Source organism: Schistocerca americana, chromosome 1 (genome assembly GCF_021461395.2).
Source record: "Schistocerca americana isolate TAMUIC-IGC-003095 chromosome 1, iqSchAmer2.1, whole genome shotgun sequence".
NCBI classification, from domain to species: Eukaryota; Metazoa; Arthropoda; class Insecta; order Orthoptera; family Acrididae; genus Schistocerca; species Schistocerca americana.
Genome location: NC_060119.1, coordinates 1,235,498,097 through 1,235,518,779, shown reverse-complemented (window position 1 = coordinate 1,235,518,779; position 20,683 = coordinate 1,235,498,097). Strand labels below are relative to the sequence as shown.

General features: G+C 43.8%; 1 protein-coding gene across 1 annotated transcript in view; it reads right to left on the bottom strand.

The window, feature by feature from the left end:
- Positions 1–20,683, bottom strand: part of LOC124598405 (Down syndrome cell adhesion molecule-like protein Dscam2) — a 701,156-nt gene that overhangs the window by 437,346 nt on the left and 243,127 nt on the right. The window contains exon 6 of the mRNA XM_047135998.1: positions 14,904–15,024. Within this exon, the coding sequence (XP_046991954.1) occupies positions 14,904–15,024 (121 nt within the window). The remainder of the gene's footprint in view (positions 1–14,903; positions 15,025–20,683) is intronic.

Sequence of the window (20,683 nt, the reverse complement as noted above, 5' to 3'; positions counted from 1 at the left end):
GGCTGTATTATTCGACGGAAAAAAAAAGAAAAGAAAACAGACTGAGAGAAGAAACAGTCGTTTGTTGAAAGCAGTTGGTTGTGCAACGAGTAGCTGTGAGGCAAGTTCAAAAGCTGACAGCAGTCGCATCGAAGTGAGGGGCAAGCTGGCAACAGGAGCGCAGAAACAATTTCCACTGTGCAGTGGTGACGCGCGAGACACGCGAAACCCAGAGGAGCGAGGCGGCGCGGGCTGAATGCGGCGCCTCCCGTTACTACGCGCTGAAAGCGAGCCGCCGTGAATGCTGGCCTCCTTTGAGGGACAAACACCCCCGGGGCGGGCCCCGCCCTACTCTGCCTGCCCTGCTCTCCGTTGTCCCGCGGCGCGCTCCGCGTAATCGAACGGCGCAGGTGATAACGCGGGCCGGCCTCGGCAAACACACGGCGGGCGGGCCGCGGGAGCGAGGAGCCGCAGCCAGGGACCCGGCGCTCTGTCGCCGGACGGCCGCCAGAGCTTTCCGCTCCCTGTATTTACCCCTGCTACCTTCACAATTTCAAACAGAGCATTCTAGTTAACATTGCCAAAAACTTTCACTAAGTCTGCAAATGCTGCAAGTGCCTACCTTTCCTAAAACTATCTTCTAACAAGGGAACCTCCCCATCGCACCACCCTCAGATTTAGTTATAAGTTGACACAGTGGATAGGCCTCGAAAAACTGAACACAGATCAATCGAGAAAACAGGAAGAAGTTGTGTGGAACTATGAAGAAAATAAGCAAAATATACAAACTGAGTAGTCCATGCGCAAGATAGGCAACATCAAGGATAGTGTGAGCTCAGGAGCGCCATGGTCCCGTGGTTAGCGTGAGCAGCTGCGGAACGAGTGAAAAGTTTACTTTCTTCATTTTCGCAAAGTTATGATCTGCCCGTTCGTTCATTGACGTCTCTGTTCACTGTAATAAGTTTAGTGTCTGTGTTTTGCGACCACACCGCAAAACCGTGCGATTAGTAGACGAAAGGACGTGCCTCTCCAATGGGAAAACATTTGATCGCAAGGTCATAGGTCAACCGATTCCTCCACAGGAAAACACGTCTGATATATTCTATACGTCACTGGTGACGGCATGTGCGTCACTTGACAGGAATATGTCGTCGACCTAACTAACTTGTACACTTGGCGAGTGGGTAAAAAGATACTTCTACCTTACCCGATTTAGGTTTCCTTGTGGATGTGATAATCACTCCCAAAAAAGTGATGAAAATATAAGAGTTTGTCACATAAACTGCAACAAATGAATGCAACAGTTTCACAGTCACACAGTTTTCCCTGTGCTCTGTCAAAACTTACGGTTTGCTTCGATGTTTGTTTAAGTGCAGCGTCCCCATACTACGGTGCAGTTACCTCGCATCGGACGGACGGACTGACATTATAATTGTCTGCAAATAAAAAATTAAACTTTTCACTCAAGGGAAGACTTGAACCAAGGCCCTCCCGTTCGGCAGCTGCTCACGCTAACCACGAGACCACGGCGCTCCTGAACTCACACCATCCTTGATGTTGCGTATCCTGCGCATGGATTACTCAGTTTGCATATTTTGCTTATTTTTTTCATAGTTCCACACAACTTCTTCCTGTTTTCTCGATTGATCTGTGTTCAGTTTTTCAAGGCCTATCCACTGTGCCAACTTCTAACTAAATCTGAGGGGGGTGCGATGGGGAGTTTCCCTTGTAAGGAAAGTCGTAGAGTAAGTATTGCCTCGCGTGTTCCTACATTTCTTTTACCAGTTTTTCCATTTTTCTGTAAAGAATTTGTGATAGCATTTTGCAACCATGACTTATTAAACTGATAGTTCGGTAATTTTCAAACCTGTCATCGTCATCATCATCAGTGTTCTGCCTAAAGGCAGGTTTTCACATGGTAGTTCTCCAGGCTGTCCGGTCTTCTGCCATCCTCTTCAGGTCTGCATAATTTCCTCTTCCCTTTGTGTCGTCTATCATCTTGTATCTCCTTCTTCCTCTCAGTCTTCTTTGACAAACCAATACTTCTAAAGCAGCTACTAGCAAGCACTCCCTTCTCAATGAATGTCCCAACCAGTTCTTTTTCCTTTCTCTTACAACCTTCAGCAGACATCTTCTCTCACCAACCCTTTCCAATACTGTTTCATTACTCACTCTTTCCATCCAGCTTATTCTCTCCACTCTCCTCCAGATCCACATCTCAAATGCTTCTAACCTTTTTTTCATCCTCTCGTCTCAGCGTCCATGTTTCTGCCCCATATAGTGCCACACTCCAGACAAAACATTTGCCAAGTCTTTTCCTTAGTCCTTTATCTAATTTGCCACATAAGAGTCTCCTCTTTCTGTTGACCGCCTCCTTCGCCATGGCAATTCGAGTTTTCACCTCCTGGTGACATCTCTTCAGTTATTGTGTTTCCGAGGTATTTAAATTCACTTACTTGGCTAATGGTAGATTGTCTTATTTTAATATTGGACAGTCTGCGTCTTGTACTGATCACCATACTCTTTGTTTTTGCTGTGTTTATTTGCATCCCATATTCCACACAAGCTTCATTCAGATCTTTGAGCCGGCCGAAGTGGCCGTGCGGTTCTAGGCGCTGCAGTCTAGCACCGCGAGACCGCTACGGTCGCAGGTTCGAATCCTGCCTAGGGGCATGGATGTGTGTGATGTCCTTAGGTTAGTTAGGTTTAACTAGTTCTAAGTTCTAGGGGACTAATGACCTCAGAAGTTGAGTCCCATAGTGCTCAGAGCCATTTGAACCTTTTTCAGATCTTTGAGCATGTTATTCACTGTATGCTTACTTTCTGCCACTAATACCATGTCATCAGCAAACCTTATACTTTTTATTCTCTTTCCACCAATACATATTCCTCTTTACTCATCTAAGCTTTTCGCAATGATCTCTTCAAGGTATACGTTAAACAACAGTGGGGAAAGGCAACCTTGTCTAACACCTGTCAGCAACTGCTTTCTTTGGAATTGCGATTGCCACATTCTTCTTGAAGTCTGAGGGTATTTCGCCTGTCTCATACATTCTGGACACCAGATGGAAGAGTTTTGTCATGACTGGCTCACCCATGACTATCAGTAGCCCTGATGGAATATCGTCTAACCCTGTCTTTCAGAGCTTTGTCAAATTCTCCATGCAGTACGATATCTCCAATTTTATCTTCATCTACGTCCGTTTCTCTATCGGTAATATTGCTTTCAAGTTCATCTCTTTCGCATAGAGACGCTACACACTATCTGCACCCCTCAGCCTCTTCCCGCCCCTTCCTTGTCCAAGACTAGATTACTATCCGAGCTGCTGATAGTCATACAGGCTACCTCTCTTTACCGCAAAGTCCTCTTTTCCTGTAGGCGATATCTATTTTTGCCCTATTGAAATATGCTTCTAGAACCTTACATTTGTATGGCCATGCCCGCTTTGCAATTTTGCATTTCCTGTCAATCTTATTTTGAAATGTTGGTATTACTTTTCGTCAGCTTCATTTGCTGTATTTTTAAATTTTCTCCTCTGACCAGTAAAATTCAATATATTTTGTGTTATCCAAGGCTGCCTACTACTTCTTGTCTTATTTGTCTGCTACCTTCAGTATTTCATCTCTTAAAGCTACTACTCGTCTTCTACTGTTTTCCGTTCCAATGTTATAGTAATCCTTGCCTATTGCCCCCTCTGAAACTCTCTACAACCTTTGGTTGTTTCAAATTATCCAGAACCCATGTCCTTTATTTCCTACCTTTTTTCAATTTCTCCAGTTTTAAACTACAGTTCACAACCAATAAATTGTGGTCAGAGTCCACATCTGCCCCTGGAAATGTCTTACAGCTTGAAATCTTGTTCCAAAATCTCTGTCTAACCATTATATAATTCCGGTACTTCCAGGTCTCTTCCATGTATACAGCCTTCTTTCACGATTCTTAAACCACGTTTTACCGGTTATTAAATTATGCCCTGTGCAAAATTCTACCAGGTGGCTTTCTCTTTCATTCCTTTCCCCCAGTCCATATTCACCTACTATTTTTCCTTCTCTTCCTTTTCTTAGTATCGAAGTCCCACATCACGATTAAATTTTCGTCTTCGTTAACTATCTGAATAATTTCTTTTGCCTTATAAATTTCTTCAATCTCTTCACCATCTGCGGAGTTAGTTGGCGTGTAAACGTGTTCTACTGTGGTAGGCGTGGGCTTCGTGTCTATCTTGGCTATGACAGAGTGCTCATTATGCCGTTCATAGTAGCTTACTCTCATTCCTGTTTTCTTTTTCATTTTTAAAACCATCCCTACATTACTCCTATTGGACTTCATATTTATAATCCCGTATTCACCTGACGAGAAGTCCTGTTCTTCGTGCCACCGAACTTCAGTAATTCCCGCTATATCTAACTTGAACCTACCCATTGCCCTTTCACAATTTTTTATATACTTGCCCGATTAACGGATCTAACATTTCACGCTCCGATCCGTAGAATGCTAGTTTGGTTTCTCCTGACGTCGACATCCTGCTGAGTAGCCCCCGTCAGGAGCACTGGAAAGGCTGTTGCCCCTCTTCAGGAACCACATGTTTGTCTGGCGTCGCTACAGATATCGCTTCCCTCCATTGCGGTTGTACCTACGGTACAGGTATCTGTATCACTGAGGCACGCAAGCCATACCACCGACGCTAAGCTCCAAGGTTCATGGGGGTGGTTGCCAACAATGGATCGCATTATAAGCATTTATTCGAACCACAAGCAACGCATCGCAAAATACGATCCAGCCAGTATTCTGTAGCTATGTAATAGGCATTCCAGCGCTTAATAACTGTTTGGAACATTATAGTGTGTTTACTCAAAGAACAAACTTATCGAGAGAAACTTCCATGACCCGAGTCGTTAACTATCAGCTGGGTCCTGCCCTTTCACCATATATTCCAAGAAAGTCACAAATGAAGAAATAGTCAAAAGAAGACAAGTCTAATTAAATTTACAGTTCATTTCCAATAGGATGATTATTGTGATGAAAGTCAGCAGTAATTATATTTACTCATACAGTATTGCACTGCTACTGTGGACAATCAACTCAAAATTGTTTTAAAGTGATATTCATATTCTATGACAAGAGTATGCTGCCTTTTATGTAGTCAAAGTAGTTTTAGAATTTTTTGTTGTATTTTGTAAATGATGTTATGTGCATACATTTACGTAACATTAGTGCTGAAAAGTAGTTGTTACAATGATTCAAAGGTTTTACCGCAACTATTTCAAAAGCAATCAGTTACAGAGCAATAAGTAAAGAATGGCAATCAATTTTTGTCACGATTAAGCATATTTTGAAACAGAAGGTATTATCGTGAATTATGTAACACAGTATACGTTCCATAAAGCATTTCTAGCCATTGGTGTCCATTAAGCTAACTAAAATCACTGCATTCCAAATGAACGTCTTATGTGTTCGTATCACACGTGTCTTTTACATGTGAGTTAGCGCGTGTACACTTTGTCCAGTCGCTGCTTTGTCTTTCTCACACGTTATTTACGTGATTTCAAAGTCATTACAGTTATTTACTAAATTTAAAATTTTGCTCATTTTGGAGCCGGCTACCGTCTCATTGTGCAATTAAATTCTGACAGTAAGAATTAATACTGACTTCAGTGCTATTTTAATGTATTAACATTTTTGACATTTAAATCGTTGTTGTGTGTAGTAATAAACACTCGTGCAATACCAATCAGCTTATAACTATCTGTATTCTGTCGGAATGCACTGATCTTCGGATTCGATATCCTGTTTCTACTAACAGTGGAAACTTACATACACGTGTTACAATAAAACTTTACATGCACCGTGGTGTATAGATACTCGTAGCTGATAGAATGTCTGAGTGTATTCATGTTCGTGTGACAGTGAGCGAAAGTTTTCAAATTGTTTCCGAGTAGTGTAAATGAGGCGAAACTTGAGTATCAGCCTGATATTCACATAGAGGGATGTGGGAAACCGCCTGAAAACCGCACCCAGGCTGGTTGGCACATCGATCCTCGTCGTTAATTCGCCTGGCTGATTAGAATCGGGGCATTAACATGTCCGGCTACCCGGGCCGGTCTGAAATTAGTCTGTGCGCGATGTGATTATTCTACTCCTGTCTCCCCGTCCATAAGGGAGCTTTACGTAGGGAGGGTTGTAGTATACTTGTATACTTGCATCCATCACTTCGTTTTGTTTCTCGAAATTTTCTACGAAGTCAGTAACTTTCTGGCTTTTGGAGCCATGGCTTTATTTCCACATATCGCATCTCAATTGAAGCGAAGATAGAGGAGCTGACGCATGGCATCGTAATATGGAGTGAGGTAGGAACGATGGATGTTACCATGCAGTTGGGAAATCGAACCTCCCCAATCGTCTTGACTTCTGGAAGGCTGCTGTAATAAAAGGAGGGATTGCCGTTTCGTCTGCTGTCCAAAACTCGTATTTTCGTTTATTATTAGCTACTATACGAACATTCAGATATTACTCATAATCAAAGCCCAAAACTTTGGCAGAATGCTTTTTTTAAAATGTTTTAAGTCTGTGTTAAAATTCAACGCGAATCTGTATGGTTTACATCTTCGTAATCGAAACGCCGCATTTTTTCCTGCCTTATTTTAAAAATACACTCCTGGAAATGGAAAAAAGAACACATTGACACCGGTGTGTCAGACCCACCATACTTGCTCCGGACACTGCGAGAGGGCTGTACAAGCAATGAACACACGCACGGCACAGCGGACACACCAGGAACCGCGGTGTTGGCCGTCGAATGGCGCTAGCTGCGCAGCATTTGTGCACCGCCGCCGTCAGTGTCAGCCAGTTTGCCGTGGCATACGGAGCTCCATCGCAGTCTTTAACACTGGTAGCATGCCGCGACAGCGTGGACGTGAATCGTATGTGCCAGTGGTCGGCGGAAGGTGCACGTGCCCGTCGACCAGGGACCGGACCGCAGCGACGCACGGATGGACGCCAAGACCGTTGGATCCTACGCAGTGCCGTAGGGGACCGCACCGCCACTTCCCAGCAAATTAGGGACACTGTTGCTCCTGGGGTATCGGCGAGGACCATTCGCAACCGTCTCCATGAAGCTGGGCTACGGTCCCGCACACCGTTAGGCCGTATTCCGCTCACGCCCCAACATCGTGCAGCCCGCCTCCAGTGGTGTCGCGACAGGCGTGAATGGAGGGACGGATGGAGACGTGTCGTCTTCAGTGATGAGAGTCGCTTCTGCCTTGGTGCCAATGATGGTCGTATGCGTGTTTGGCGCCGTGCAGGTGAGCGCCACAATCATGACTGCATACGACCGAGGCACGCAGGGCCAACACCCGGCATCATGGTGTGGGGAGCGATCTCCTACACTGGCCGTACACCACTGGTGATCGTCGAGGGGACACTGAATAGTGCACGGTACATCCAAACCGTCATCGAACCCATCGTTCTACCATTCCTAGACCGGCAAGGGAACTTGCTGTTCCAACAGGACAATGCACGTCCGCATGTATCCCGTGCCACCCAACGTGCTCTAGAAGGTGTAAGTCAACTACCCTGGCCAGCAAGATCTCCGGATCTGTCCCCCATTGAGCATGTTTGGGACTGGATGAAGCGTCGTCTCACGCGGTCTGCACGTCCAGCACGAACGCTGGTCCAACTGAGGCGCCAGGTGGAAATGGCATGGCAAGCCGTTCCACAGGACTACATCCAGCATCTCTACGATCGTCTCCATGGGAGAATAGCAGCCTGCATTGCTGCGAAAGGTGGATATACACTGTACTAGTGCCGACATTGTGCATGCTCTGTTGCCTGTGTCTATGTGCCTGTGGTTCTGTCAGTGTGATCATGTGATGTATCTGACCCCAGGAATGTGCCAATAAAGTTTCCCCTTCCTGGGACAATGAATTCACGGTGTTCTTATTTCAATTTCCAGGAGTGTATGTATGCCTAATTGCCGAAATAAGTATCTTTTGTTGCCACTTTGATTATTGTTTATTTTGTTATTGTAAAAAACAATGTGTCATCTGAAAAAGAGGTAACAGTGCAAGAGGGCTTTAATTATCGCTTGTGTTTATTTGGCTTCCTACCGGATCATACCTCCTTCAAAAGTAAAAATGAGCGCCGGAGATAAAACATGGTTTCGGTGTTATTATAAATTTCTCTTTCTTTCTGTTTTCGTTACGACACTGTTATGCAAAGTGTTTAATGTTCTTTTGCTCCATAAACTACAAACTTATATTGTTACCTTTGGTTGCGACCTGTTTGCTACTGATGACAAAAATACTTCTGTGGATAATATGAGAGTAATCAGAGAACTGCGATAAGAAATATTTAATTCCTCAACATATTAGTACAACAAAACACGAAGATGCAGTTTCCAAGGCTACTGGGAGCAAACTCTCTTTGCTTCCAACGGCAACTGCAACACTGAGTCTAAAATCGCGGTTGGTATTCGACTTACTGATTTTATTGCTGTCGGAATCCCTTTGTGGAAACTACAGAATCCTACGTTAACACAGTTTTTAGTGAACTATACGGCGACTCTGTGCTCAATGAGTCAAGTCTGTGAAAATGTTACGCAAGTGAACGGCACCATGAGGCAATGAAAATTATTAAAGGTGAACTGACACTACGTGTCGTCTTATTGCCAATCCCATCATTCGGCAATTAGACCCTTCAAAAGATGAATCAATAAAAGGATGCCTGCTTACAACAGAGAGTCTGGATCGCAGTTACTGTCGCTTGAAGGTATTCAACACGGAAATTTATTGCTTTTCCTTCCAGACGCTGCACCATACATGAAAAAAGCTGGAGTAACTTTAAAAATGTTAACTTTAAAAAAACATTATTTCGGAACATCCTTCATGTGATCTGCTTGGAATGGTACACAGTGGGATGCGAGTTCTCTATTGCAAACTTGAATAGCTTTCGCCTGTTGCAAAAAATCTTAGCTTAACCACTAGACGATCTTTAGCAGAAATCTAAATTCTTAAATGAGTTCTTTCTTTGCAAATTTGAGAGGTTACTTCCACAAGGACAAATATCTGTTCGTCCATTCTCAGTTTTCGTAGCTCTTTTAAGTCCTCACACAGCAACTCACGAAGCAAATTGTGGTGAACACTTCAGTCTGCTCTTTTCGTTTCGCACACAATCGCTTCGTTTTTTCTTCCATTACATTAATTGCTGCTGTACAGACAATTTGCTGTCCGGCATCCATTTTCCAACAACTATGACGAAAAATCTGACCATTCTGTAATAGTTCGAGCGAAGTACTTTAATGAAAGAAGTTTGACAAAATCTGTGGCAAAGAATTTTGACCAAAGAACTTTGACAGTGTAATATGGGCCTTGGACACAGTAGCAGCACCCAGTGTATCGCACGAGTGTTTTATACGCGATCTTCTTTATGGATCAGCTACACTTTCCTAAAAGGCTCCTAATAAATCGACGACAGTAGTTGCCACCCGAAGAAGTTGAGACTTCCTAATATTTTAATAACGGACAGTGGCGGTGGAAATCTTTTATTTTTTTTTAGGGTATGCCAATCATGGGTCGTTGCATGGTGGATTTCGATTTTACTCAATGTAGTGTGTAAATAGCTAGCCGGCCGCTGTGGCCGAGTGGATCTAGGCGCTTCAGTCCGGAACCACATGGCTGCTACGGTCGTAGGTTCGAATCCTGCCTGGGGCATGGATGTGTGTGATGTCCTTAGGTTACGTTAGGTTTACGTAGTTCTAAATCTAGATGTTAAGTCCCATAGTGCTTAGAGCCATGTGAGCCATTTTGTAACTGGCTAGTAATTTTCTCGCTCTTTTGCTATAAAAGAAAGTAAAAGACTGATTCTTATTTTCTCGAAGTTGGATTTTGTCACAATTATAAATAAAATCCACTCTATTTTATAATAGTTTGTTCTTAACGTGGAAAGGCTAGACGAGTTGTTTTTACGGAAGTACAGATTATTCAAATGGTTCAAATGGCTCTGAGCACTATGGGACTTAACATCGGAGGTCATCAGCCCCTAGAACTTAGAACTACTTAAACCTAACTAACCTAAGGACATCACGCACATCCACGCCCGAGGCAGGATTCGAACCTGCGGCCGTAGCGGCCACGCGGTTCCAAACTGAAGCGCCTAGAACCGCACGACCACTCCCACCGACTACAGATTATTGCCACATATATGAATAATTAAGCAAAAAAAGTAGTTCTTTCTGAAGGAAATGACAGATAAAACCGTAAAAACATTAAAAGGAATTCTCGAGAAAAAAAGTTAGGAAAAAACGTTTACATATGTCTTATATGATATTCTCAGTTGGTAGATGTTCGTCGCGTGTTTAGTTTTAGTATCACTAATTGAAGCGCTGTTAATTCTTTGTGCTATTGCTGTATGTAGTAAGGAAACATTGAGTGTTATCCGAATTTCCAAAGGATATACTGCTTGAAATTAAATATTTTATTTCGAGGCAAAGTATTACTGACGACATACGAATCATATATCATCTGAAAAGGGTGAGAATACATGTGATCATTTAAGTGTTTATAACATTGCACCAAAAGTCAATGGCTGCTTATGTGGAATGGTAGTACGTAGGGAAGCCGGCCGTTGTGGCCGAGCGGTTCTAGACGCTTCAGTCCGGAACCGCGTGACTGTTACGGTTGCAGGTTCGAATCCTGCCTCGAACATGGATATGTGTGATGTCCTTAGGTTAGTTAGGTTTAAGTAGTTTTAAGTTCTACGGGACTGATGACCTCTGATGTAAAGTCCCGTAGTACTCAGAGCCATTTGAGTACGTAGGTAAATAATTCACGTAAACCAAATGCTTACAATTATTAATCTGTCAGGATTGGCGAGGAAGGGAAAGCAGTGGGTACCCATGGAGGTAAAAAATCAAACATATTTTAAGTGCGTGGTAGTTTAGTGCCGTACAAAGGGAAGGCAGGCCTAGAGAAGCCGCCGGAACTGAATGGACTGCTGCCGAAGAGAGCAGGAGAGGAGAGCATCTGGTCGGGTCGGAAGCTGCCAGCAAATGAGACCGGGCGGCGTGCCCGCTGCCAACGGCTGGCCGCGGCTCCACCCCCACGTGACCGCCTCCAACCCTCCCTATTGGACAGCCAAGTTGTAGACGCGCAGTTCGGTAGCGTTACCTCGTCAGCAACACGTGAGTTTAGCTGCTGATGGTTCAACACGCGAGTTTCAAAGTGGTTCTGTCTGGTTTTGTGCAATGTGACTGATACGCTGAAACTATCCGCCAGGCAGAAGGTACTGACGAACATCGAGTAAAAAATAAAAATCAAATTTTTATACTATCAAATCCATTCAGTAACGGCTCCCACTGTACAAAATAAAGCATGCCAGTCTATATGTGAATCTGTGGTTTTTTATCCTGTAATAGAGTAATAATGTATTGGAGATAGAAGCTGTCCTTTCTGACAAGAGAAATATGTTAATGGATTGTAACGGACATCTCTAGTTAGGCAAAAGCTTGGCGTGTAGGGGTCTAGTGAAGGCACCAGTCAAGACGACAACCCTACGCCTTGGCCGGGAGTTATGTATTATACTTTAGAACCACTTCAGTATGAGCTGTGGGAAGAGATACAACGTTCACTATCAATGCTCAAGCAGCGTACTACTGTGCAGGATAATAAAAACTTGTTCCCAAGAAATAAGTGGGATTCTTAGCCACATATGCAATAACTCTCTGAAGCAGGGTATTTTCCCAGATAGACTGAAGTGTGCCATTGTTAAACCACTGCATAAAAAAGGGGATACGTCTGATGTCAACAACTACCGCCCATTCTCTCTTCTGACTGCCTTATCCAAAATTCTTGAAAAAGTAATGTGTTGTAGAGTAGCTTCACACCTTTGTAAAATAAAGTTTTAAAAAAATGTCAGTTTGGTTTCCAGAAGAGGTTTTCAACGGAAAATGCTACATATACTTTCACTAATGAAATATTAAGGGCTCTGAGTAACTGGAAGTCACCCGTTGGGATTTTTTGTGACCTATCAAAGGCTTTTGATTGTCTAAATCATGGAATACTTCTAGATAGACTCAAGTACTGTGGTATGAATGGGACAGGGCTCAAATGGTTTAAATCATACCTAACTGGAAGAGTGCAGAAAGTTGAAATAAACAGTTCACATAATATGCAAAAAACTGGTGGTTTCTCAAACTGGGGAACAATCAAGAATGGGGTGCCGCAAGGTTCGGTCTTGGGTCCTCTGCTGTTCTTAATATATATTAATGACTTGTTATTCTATATTCATGAAGATGCAAAGTTGGTGCTTTTTGCCGACGATACAAGTAAAGCTATCACACCCAACAGACAAGAATTAACAGGTGAAATTGTAAACGATGTTTTTCAGAAAATCATCTAGTGGTTCTCCGCAAATTGGCTCTCATTAAACTTTGGCAAAAAACGGTATATACAGTTCCAGACAGTAAATGGAATGACACCATTAATAAATATAGACTTCGACCAGAAATCGGTAGCTAAGGTAGAATATTCAAAATTTCTTGATGTATGCATTGATGACAGTGGTGCATATGTTCCGCTTTTAGCCCGCCCGTGCTTGCCCGGTGGCCAGGCGGGCAGGCCGCCGCGCGTTGTCAACAGAACGGGCAGGCTGCTTCACTCGCAGCCAAGCCTAGCAGAACCCAACCCGGGCAGGCTGCGGGAAACTTGCTTGCGTGCCCATATTACTGCTGAGCTGCGCTGCGCAGCTGTTTAGTCTGCGCGCGTCATTGTCGTATTATGAATGTTAATTAAAAGCTTTTATTTCACCTGAGCACCAAACATTATACATATCAATTTCAGGTCAAAAAATATTGGGTTTTATTTGTACATTCTTCCTTTACGTGTATATTTTGGGCTTTTTATCTATATAAAAAAAATGAATTGCCAAATGTGTTGATAAGCGTAAAACTCGAGAACGGCTGGACCAATTTGGCTAATTTTTTGTTGCTGTTGTGTTCGTAATTCTCAGGACAAGGTTTTTATGAAATAAAATTTTTGGAAAATCGACCGAAAAATTGGAAAATTTGAGAAAAACTGAAAGTGCGTTTTCATTGTGTCCGTGTGTTTGTATTGCATACAATCTTGATGGAATTTTGCATGCTATACCTTGAAACCAAGAGGAAGGTCACAGCCTACATAAAATTTCGTAGGGTGCATGGCAGAGGTTACTTTACCTAACGGAATTAGACAAATTTTACGTTTTTATTCCGATATTGATGAAATTTGGCACACTTGATATTCAAAGCAGAATGAAGGGCGCTGTCTGCTTAAAATTATAAATGGTGCAAGGCGGAGGGTACTTTATTACACACTTCTACACCAACGTACAGTTTTATTCCGATCTTGAAGAAATTTTGTACACTTGAGCATCAAGAGGAACATCACTGTCTACACAATATTTCGGACAGTACATGGAATAGAGTACCTTACAAAAGTTTTTGACATCGTTTGCGGGTTACCATGAAATCCTTCTCCCTCTAAACTGCTAAATGGTCTCATGTCCTTAGCACACATTTCGACGCACTTTTCGGCCACTAAATCTTTGTCCTCTTTCAAGATATTTACGGAGTGAGGGAACTGCTTGTCAAATTTGCACACATATAGTAACATACTCGAGATTCCCGAATAAGTACTTAAGAGCTTTTTACATAGTTTGCATTGAGACACACCTACCGATTTATTTGAAGCGGCCTCATAAAACACGAAAACGTTTCCCATGCGCCACTTGTGCTCTGTTCCGTTACCAGCATGTATTCGCCAGTTGTCAATTTTTTTTTTAATCTCGCTAAAGTTCGACCTATTCATTGTGCTGCCCCCACCGTTGCGATAAATGAACTGCGGGCTAACTACCTGGCTACGCTAGTCACGGTAGCTTGACAGCGCAACCTGTTGTCAAGCGCAACAAGCTGAGCGGGTCCCGTGAAGCTTGGGAGGCTTGTGGGAACCCAGGTAGCCCGGGCTTGCGGGAGCCCAAGTCGGCCGCATTACCCGCTATGCCTCGGTACACGCGCACTCTTGTGTTTACGTCGCGGCAGGCTGACCTGCATCAATGGTTGCAGAGGAGCTAGGGGCAAGCAGGCTGCAAGGGGAATTTGTACATCTCTAATTGAGGAGGGGTTGAACTGGAAAAAACACACTGTGGTTCTGCTGAAACGTTTCAGTTCAGCTACTTATGCTATTAGGGTCACTGCAAATTTTGGAGATATACATCTGAGTAAATTAGCTTACCACGCCTATTTTCATTCTCTGCTTTCGTATGGCATCATATTCTGGGGTAACTCATCATTGAGTAAAAGAGTATTCATTGCATAAAAGCGTGTAATCAGAATAATTGCTGGAGCTCATCCAAGATCATCCTACAGACATTTAAAGAGCTAGAGATCTTCACTGTAGCCTCACAATACATACATATATATTCACTTATGAAATTTGTTATTAACAACCCGAACGAATTCAAAAATAATAGCACTGTACATGGCTACAACACTAGGAGAAAGGATGACCTTCACTACTCAAGGTTAAATCTAACTTTGGCTCAGAAGGGGGTAAATTATGCTGCCACAAAAGTCTTTGGTCACTTACCTAACAGCATCAAAAGTGTGACAGATAGCCATATAGCATTTAAAAGGAAATTGAAAGAATTTCTTAATGGCAACTCCTTCTACTCGTTAGATGAATTTTTGAATATAGTAAGTGAGTAATTTCCCCAACCCCCACAAAAAACAAAACACAAAAAAAAAAAATTAAAAATATTGAGTGTCATGTAATATTTTGTGTAATGTAATATCTTGTATAGACATCTTTTATTAACCTGACACGTTCCACATCATTACGAAGTGTCCTATTCATGATCTATGGAACAAGTACTAATCTAATCTAATCCGTATACTCACGTGAATGTTGGGGCCGGGTTGGCCTGCGCTGCACAGCTGAGGGTGACGTCACGGCCCTCCGCCACCGCCAGCGACGTGGAGGACCGCTGCGTCAGCCGGGGCGGCATTCCTCCCGTGGCTTCTGCGGACACGGCACACCACACTCACAGCGTCTTACATGCAGTACCACGTGGTCATCCTTACTCAGCTATTCGAGGACTATTCTTCACATCATTACGTAGATCCCTATTTATTTGGTCACAGATAAACTAGATTCTATTTGTTGAACTTTTATTATTAACAGAAGATGGCGCTGGGAGTGAAGGAGACAAATTTCCCCCCTCCCCTCCCCCCCCCCCCCCCATCAGCACACATTTTTATTCCGCATGGAAGGGAGACTCTACATATTGCGAATGTATATAAAGAAGGATCCTTTATTGTATGATTATATGATAGCAGAACAAACACTGGTAGCAGTTACTTCTGTAAAATATCTCGGAGTATGCGTACGGAACGATTTGAAGTGGAATGATCATATAAAATTAATTGTTGGTAAGGCGGGTGCTAGGTTGAGATTCATTGGGAGAGTCCTTAGAAAATGTAGTCCATCAACAAAGGAGGTGGCTTACAAAACACTCGTTCGACCTTACTTGAATATTGCTCATCAGTGTGGGATCCGTACCAGGTCGGGTTGACAGAGGAGATAGAGAAGATCCAAAGAAGAGCGGCGCGTTTCGTCACAGGGTTATTTTATAAGCGAGATAGCGTTACGGAGATGTTTAGCAAACTCAAGTGGCAGACTCTGCAAGAGAGGCGCTCTGCATCGCGGTGTAGCTTGCTCGCCAGGTTTCGAGAGGGTGCGTTTCTGGATGAGGTATCGAATATGTTGCTTCCCCCTACTTATACCTCCCGAGGAGATCACGAATGTAAAATTAGAGTGATTCGAGCGAGCACGGAGGCTTTCCGGCAGTCGTTCTTCCCGCGAACCATACGCGACTGGAACAGGAAAGGGAGGTAACGACAGTGGCACGTAAAGTAACCTCCGCCACACACCGTTGGGTGGCTTGCGGAGTATAAATGTAGATGTAGATGTAGATCTTGGGGGTACTAGGTCACCCTACCTAATGAAGGGCTGGTATTAGACACGATGCCTGTGCCTTGTACTGATACCACACATTCCGGTACAAGAAAACGCTCATCACAACATAGTGTTCAGTATGTAAAGGCTGTTACAGCGCTAAATACAATATTGTAGACGAAAAAGTAAACGACTAACTGTTTGTCTGCTTGTGTCATTTGTGCATTAAATGCGTTTCAGTGGTCAACTATTGAGCAGATTAACATAATTTAGTACAGTATGTAAGGATTTTGTCATATCGCTGGCTTGGTTGCGGAGTATCTTTGCGAGCAGCCGCATCAATCGAGTCGAGCATGGGACACGGAACTGTTATGTTGTGTAGTGTGTAGTTCTGCATGTGAGAGGCATTATTAGTATGGAAGTTGAAGTGATGCTACAAGTGCTATGACGGTAAAGTGATTAAATAAGCAAAGGATTCAGGTGAAACTGCGTCAAGAAGTAATTTAAAAATGAGCAGTGCTGCTGATAACGTATTTGTGTATCCTCTCGTTGCGTGTCGTACCGCACAGTATCAATCATCCGCGCCGTATTCGGTCTCCAAGAATGAACTGATGTGAATCAGCAAAAATTAGTCACCTTAAAAGGGTGCGATCAAGTGCCCAGTGTCTTGTAGCGAGCGTGAGGACGTGCGTTCGATCATCGTGTTTCCGCATTATCAACAATCAGCCGCACCGCGCCGCGACGGTTACGCGCACGCTCGTACAAGTGAGAACTGAGAACTGAAAAATTAACTTTACGAACAGTGTTATATCATTATTAATGTCAAGGAGGACTGGTGCCAAATATCTGTATGTGTGACGAGCGTAAGAACTTTCATTTTATCTTTCGGCTTCCGCATCCTCAACAATCACCCGCGTCGTGTCGGTTACACGTACGCTAGTCTGAGTGATATTGTGGACTGGTAATCATCCATTAATCGGGATAAACATTTATGAATTAGAATGTAAACAGTGCAACCTGCGACTTTCTTTTATCGTCTAAGAATATAGTTGTTCATACCAGACGTAAGACAGTGTTGTGTTCTGACGTTGAGTGGCTCCCCTACTCCCTCTTGCATATTTCGATAGATAATTTCAGGCAAGCCAGCAGCAGTGTGGAGTAGGACAGTACGACCGCCGCGGGATTACCAGGTACGTGGTGTGGACAGGGCGCAGGGTCCGAAGTAAAAAAAAAAACAGCTAAAGGGTCCCCCACCCCCATTTGGTACATCCGGGCGTGTTCCAAGTAGTGTTCTTGTGGAAAACAACTTATTTGCCAAGATCACTGTGTTAACACAATTACTGCATAATATGTTTCGGCAATATGTATTGCAATCTTCAGATCCATAAAATCTGGCATTGGTAGTTATATCACGCAGTACTTAAACACACAGTCGCATTAGGATTACACAGTATACTGTCCCACCCAACATGGCATTATACCACGGACAGGCAAGATGTGGTATGCCTTGTTCCTGCCATTCGTACTCCAAGTTGTACATGCAATAGGGTAGGACACCTGGCATGTCATTGTAGGGCCTCGACTTTCTTATGCATATTGTGTAGTCCTAATGTGACAGCGTGGTCTCAGTTGTATGACGTAGCTACACTCCCCGGTTTTATGTATCTGAAGGTGGCAATACATAGGGATCTTGGCAAATAAATTGCTTTTCACAAGAACAGTACAACACAAATTTATAGCTAGTTTTCTCCACTGAATGATAATTTCAGGTAACCATAAAATAATTTTCAACGAGGAATTTCCTTGGGGCATGTACGTACACCGGTGAGCCGAGACGTTATGACCGCCCGCTTAATAGAGCGTTTGTCCTCCCTTGGAACACGTTATATAGGCGATTCTGAATGGCATGGGTCTGACATGCCCTTGATAGGTTTCCGGAACTATGTGGCACAAGATATCTGCGCACTTGTCACGTGGTTTCCGTTAATTACGGGCAGTGGTTTGTAGGGACAGATCCCATCGGGTTCACATTACACGAATTTGGTGGACAAGACATCAAAGTGAGTTCACTATCGTGGTTCTGAAACCACTGTGGCACGATTCTGACCTTGTGACATCGACAGTTATTGTACTGGAAGATGCCATCGCTGCCGGGAAAGGCATCAAGCATGAAAGGATGGAAGTGTCTCCAACGTCCACGTGGTCCACAACTGTCAGGGCGCCTTCGATTACTACCACAGGTCGCATGGTAGTCCACGTGAATTTCCCTCACAGTATAAAACTGCCTCCACTGACCGAGTCAGTGGCACGGTGCATGTTTCGAGTTGTCCTTCGTCTGAATGATGACGTATCTGGGGACGACTATCTAATGTAACAAGAAACCGCTGTTCTTCTGGAAGAAGAGTACAAGTCAATCTCCGTAATTTAACTGAAGACGCCTATTTCTTCCTCAATTTTATTTATAGTTCAGCTTGTTAATAACAAATGCAAAAATATTACCTTGTTGGTTAAAGTATTAAAAATACGTTTATACAGTTTTATTTTAATAAGGTTGTCACCGGAATGAATCTTCCGCTCCGCAGCGGAGTGTGCGCTGATATAAAACTTCCTGGCAGATTAAAACTGTGTGCCAGATCAGGACTGGAACCAGGGACCTTTGTCTTCACGGGCAAGTGCTCTACGGACTCAGCTACCCGAGCACGACTCACGACCTCCCCCTCTCCCCCGCTCCCTCTTACCCAACAGCTTTACTTGTGGTAGCACCTCACCTCCTACTTCCCAATGTAAACGGTTTTCCTGCTTAACGTGCGTGGTTCTAGTCCCAGTCCGGCAATAGTTTTCATCTGCAGGAAGTTTCAGAGGTGTCACTGTTCTTGTAAGATACACTAATTACTGCACTCATATCATTTGCCTCAAAGAGAAGCACTGTTAACTTTTTGTGTTTATGATTCACTGTGCCATGTGCTACCCGAGCTGGTGAAGTCTACCCAAATTAATTTTTTTTTCACACACTTGCGTTTGTTTTTGTTCCAGTTAACAAATTTTAATTTCATGTTCTCATTTCGTCCTACGCTTTCAGACAGTACTGTTTACTGCATATATTTTGTGATATTCTAATGTTGCTTGAATGAGAATCTTCTCTTTAAAAACCACCCTTTGTTCCATTTGAGCTTTTCTTTTCTTTTCTTGTCTTCGTACCTGCAGCATCGTATGAGGTTTCCCGAAAAATCTTTCATAATTAAGTCCACCTGTTACTTATGTCTGTGTGATCTTAATTTCGAAGATTCTTAACTTCCTGTAATTAAATATTTTAAGTTATAAATTTTTGCAATTACAAAATTGGCAGCAGTGTAGGTGGGAGATAAAGACCATCGACCTTCTACGAATCGACATCAAATGATCATCGCATGCCAGATCAGTCCACAGAAAACGCTGGCATAAACTGTTCATTGCTCTGTTGCTATTCATTGAAATATTCATTGCTCTTAAAGCACAATATTGCTTTAAGAGCAATGAAAACAATTTATGCCTACAGCGTATCAGTGAGAACTGAAAAGTCTTCTTTTATTTTGCCCATCAGATATTATGTTATGTTAACCAGGGGCCTAGAAACGACGGAGAGGCTCCGTCCCCGCCGCAGCCGCAGTGGTCCGCAACTCCACGACGTCTACTGCAGTCCAATTCACCCCTCCACCGCCCCACACCGAACCCAGGGTTATTGTGCGGTTCGGCCCCTGGTGGACCCCCAGGGAACGCCTCACACCAGACCAGTGTAACCCCTATGTTTGCGTGGTAGAGTAATGGTGGTGTACGCGTACGTGGAGAACTTGTTTGCGCAGCAATCACCGACATAGTGTAACTGAGGCGGAATAAGGGGAACCAGCCCGCATTCGCCGTGGCAGATGGAAAACCGCCTAAAAACTATCCACAGACTGGGCGGCTCACGGGACTTCGACACAAATCCGCCGGGCGGATTCGTGCCGAGGGCCGGCGCTCCTTCCCGCCCGGGAAGCCGTGCGTTAGTACGCAAGGCCAACCGGACGGACTGACCATCAGATACTCGTAACGGATGCTTCAGACATTTCTAGACGCTATTGGACCGGAGAATTTCTGAAATGTTATTTGTGACTCCACTTACCGCAGCAACTCACTGTCAGTGTCAGAAGGTTGCTGAGCGAGGGATGCCTGAAAACGGTTTTTCGGATCGCCCGCCCTTACAGGGGATTAATAATGAATCAAAGCGGCGCTTCGTGCTTGCGAACCTCGTAAAGCCACTTTTCTGCCGGAAGGCTTAGCGCCGAGATGAAGGCCGACTCAAGTACTCGTCAGCGGCCGGGGGCTGCGTCACCTCATGTGCTTCCTCACTAACCACACGTGACGCTTCTCAGCTGACAGGCGCTGCCTGAACATGAGCGCTACGGCGGTCGCCACTCAGCGACACTTGAGTTCTGTAGCCAGGATCATCTCTTAAGGCTCAAGGTTCCAAAGTCATATCAATCGTGAGAACAAAATCGTGTCGTAATCGTCCTCACGTTCAAACCTACTTTTAGAAAAACTCTAGACCTAATTCCACGGTTTATTTCTATCAGGTATGCAACATTTCATTCTCAGCAGCATTAGAATTATGTAAAGTATTAATTGTCCAACCATCTTCTGCAGATGTGCGAAAGCATTCGTTGACCGCGTCAATCGTAATGGTATTTCATCACAAGAGGACTCTTGA